Source organism: Theobroma cacao, chromosome 5 (genome assembly GCF_053813885.1).
Source record: "Theobroma cacao isolate CCN51 chromosome 5, ASM5381388v1, whole genome shotgun sequence".
NCBI classification, from domain to species: domain Eukaryota; kingdom Viridiplantae; phylum Streptophyta; class Magnoliopsida; order Malvales; family Malvaceae; genus Theobroma; species Theobroma cacao.
The window spans coordinates 8,717,994-8,721,522 of NC_142643.1; the positions used below are offsets into that span (position 1 = coordinate 8,717,994).

A 3,529-nucleotide genomic window follows, 5' to 3' on the forward strand; every position below is an offset into this window, starting at 1 on the left:
TAGCCTGTTTGAAGTTTAACTTAATTGCCCCGTTGCCCATACGAGGGGGAAGTCATTAGGAGCAGCAGAGGGAGAAGAAAAAGAACAAAAGTATGAGCACCAATCTTTTAAATTAAAATGAAATCATAGAGCTGATCTCATCCTATTCATTCATTGGGCTTAATCTCTTTTGAAAGCTAGATTGAAAAGGGTGACTAATTCCTATTACAGTAACCTGTCAACAATCATCTTTTGCCTCTGTTTAACTAATTTCCGAAATATAAACTTCTACGACTAGATATTTTTCAAATTTTTTTCTTATTTATTTTCTCTTAATGTGGTTCTTTTCTGCCAATATATAACAGTTTATTTATTTTTATAGACCTTTTCATTTGGCAAGATTGTCACATGTGACATGCTGATGCTGTTGACTCCACCATATTACTACTGATTCAATTGTATTTTGTCAATTGCCAACAGCTACTTTCGATTGAAAGCGCACAATGTATTTTCTCATACCAGTTGCTTTGGATTACGGACGCCATGGACTTTTTAAGAGTTGAAATGATCAGCCTCTTAAATATTCTAATTGAAAGAAACCAACATCCGATTGGATTAAGAAAAAAGTAACGAAGATCAATTCAAACAAGCACTAAAATTCATTATTTATTCACACAAACGTACCCCATGAAACAAAAATGAATAATCAAACATAATAATCAGTGTATATCTCAAAACCAAGACCACCGTATATCTACTGGAATGATAAAAACAAAAACCAAAGAATAATAGTGTAAATCCCCGAATGAAATGGAATCAAAGGCTCGATGAAAACGCGAATCAGAGCCGCCTGATCAGAAATCCCAATCACATCTGGTGGTTTCAGGAGCACCAGCCAAGCTGCCATCGGCAGAGCTCAAAGGAACCTTCAAGTCACAAGAAATCTTGGGCTTGAACCTGCCAGTCTTGACCTTGCCAACCTTGAATCTAATCCTCAAGTACAACTTCACATCAATACTGTAAATCCCACTAGTCTTCTCTTCATTAAACTTGGAAGTCTCTTCAGCGCCAAGCACAACAAGATTCTGGCCGCTGAAAACAGGGTTCAAGAAACTGGTATTCTTGTGACCTTGATAAAACGGGGTCAAAGTAAGCGTATTGAATCTTTGATCCTCATAGTAAGCCCTGGCCTCAATACGATCATAGTAAATGCCGATTCTCTTGTTGGGGTTACGCACCGTGATGTTAACGGCAAGGTTGTAATGCAGTGTGTTGTTGGTGGTGAAGTTGAATTCTGTAAGCGAGGCGTCTGTCACATGGAACTTGACCTTGTTGGGGCGGAAGATGAGCCAGAAGATGAGAACAGCGAGGCCAATTACGACCACAGCGGTGATGATGATGTTGAAGAGGAGCTTCAAAAGACAGCAGCCGCATCCGCAACCTGAGCCACGGCCAGGGCGGTGGTAGTGCCTTGTGGGTGGTGGAATTGAGGGGCCGTAGTAGGCTCCGTTCAGCTGGGCTTCTTTCTCAGCCATGTATGAAACAAAAAAACAAGAAACAAAGACGAGCAATGAAGCAAAAATCTGTTTGTTTTGGGAAGTTGAGAGAAGAATGAATGGAAGAATATGATACAGGGAAAAGAAACTACGGAAAGAATATATAGAGGAAAAATTAGAGTGGGAATTGCGTATGTAAGAACACGTTAAAAAATTAGTGAGGCAATGCCCGCGTCGTCAAATTGACGCGGTTGCTTGAACGATTGATTAATTTGTCCAATGTGGGCGCAGTAAGACTTGAGGGTGGAGGAAAAGTTTTGTGGGACTAAAAAATGTAGGGTGCCTGGTAACTTCCATGTTTCTATCTTATTGTATATGTTTGGGTTTTGGGTGGGAACTGGTGATTAGGTGCTTCTTGGAAACTTCCAAGTTCATTTTCTTGACTTTATGAATACTCTATACACCATTATCGGTTAGGGGGGGGAAAAGTTGCATGCCTGGATTAATTTAAATGCGTTAGAATGACGTGTATGGCTAATATTATTAATTATAGATGTTCTTTTGATTTTTCTAGTTTTCATTAAATAGCCCAAATAGTTTGAATAAGTTTTTAGGCTCTTAGCAGTTAGCACACCTAAATTGAAGAATTTCCATTGTGAGTGAAATGAAAATGATAAATTTCGTGCGAGATCAGTCCAATAATCGAAAATTCAGGCTCGTCTGGCTTGAGGCTCAACGTCAGCAAGATACAAATAAAACCAACCCCACATTTGGTGAAGAAATCTCTTCGTGTAGTTGGGCTGCTAACTCTAGGAGTGGAAATGGTTCAGATTTCGGCATTGATATTCAAAGAACCATTGCTTTTTTAAAAAATAAAAAAGGTACATTTTTATGACGAAAATGTAAGAAAATTCAGTGAGAAAATTTCAACCAAATCCGTGCAGTTGATATCTCTATTTTTGTTTTTTCTTACGCTTTCATTAACGAAGCTAGTGGTGATTAAACTCAGAAGCAACATTAATTTCAATTGTCTGGGCAGTCTTCTATCCAGTACCCATCATCCACTATGCTAAGTGCAGACCTAGCTAAGATATGGGCAGCCTGATTTGCTTCTCTCCTGATATGATTCATAACACATCTCTGGCAATCTTTCCTTCTCATTCTAGCTTCTACCACCAAATTTTCCTAACAGAGATAAATCTGGTGTGTATTGAAACAACTACACCACAGCAACAACAAAGAACCAGTAGCCATACTAAAACACAACAGCCAGTAAGCTGCAGCACTACAGCAGCATCATACAGCAAGCAATAGCATCACAGCAGCATTAACAAGGATGACATAGGCAGCAGTAGTAATAGCATTGGCAGCAGCAGCATTAGCAATCAAGACGTTAATTTATTCATACAAAACTAGTAGGAAGATTTGAGACCAATAAATCAGATACATTTCACACATGTACTATAGTTTATCAACTAACTGAGGAATCATTAAGCGATGATTAAAGGACTATAAAAAATTGTTGGTATATGACCTTAAGTCAATTGAATTGGTAAAAGAATATATTCTTATTTAATGTATATTTAATCGCATAATTATATATGACAGAGGTTTTCTTTCATTTTAGTACAGTAATAAGGAATTATTAAGTACAAATTAGATGAAGACCATGCAATATAAAGGTCTTGCAAGAGAATTGTTAAGTTGTTACAATTATAAGATCTCTATGTATCAAAACCATGTTCCTAAAATAGTTTTTAGGCATTGTGTTGTTAAGACAGGGCATTGACAATGCTAAAAGACTGGTACATGTTAAGCCTCCTTACTTGAGAAATAAGCAATTGATCTCATAGATTGAAGTATATCGGATACTTGAGAATGCATGTAGGTGCTTGCTAGAGAACAAGTTCACTGAACATGACTATCTATTAGAACTCCATTTGGTATTTCACTTAAGTATCTATGGGGTATGTTCTCATGTGATAGTTATGCAACTAGTCTTTGAACTTAAGACACTAGGTCATCTTGTACAGGGAATGATATAATTTGATTTC

General features: G+C 37.5%; 1 protein-coding gene across 1 annotated transcript; it reads right to left on the reverse strand.

The window, feature by feature from the left end:
• Window positions 1–619: 619 nt before the first annotated feature.
• Window positions 620–1,615, reverse strand: YLS9 (Late embryogenesis abundant (LEA) hydroxyproline-rich glycoprotein family). Its single transcript, XM_007027880.3, has one exon. The coding sequence runs from the start codon at window positions 1,512–1,514 to the stop codon at window positions 834–836; it is 681 nt and encodes a 226-aa protein (XP_007027942.2). The 5' UTR covers window positions 1,515–1,615; the 3' UTR covers window positions 620–833.
• Window positions 1,616–3,529: the final 1,914 nt, after the last annotated feature.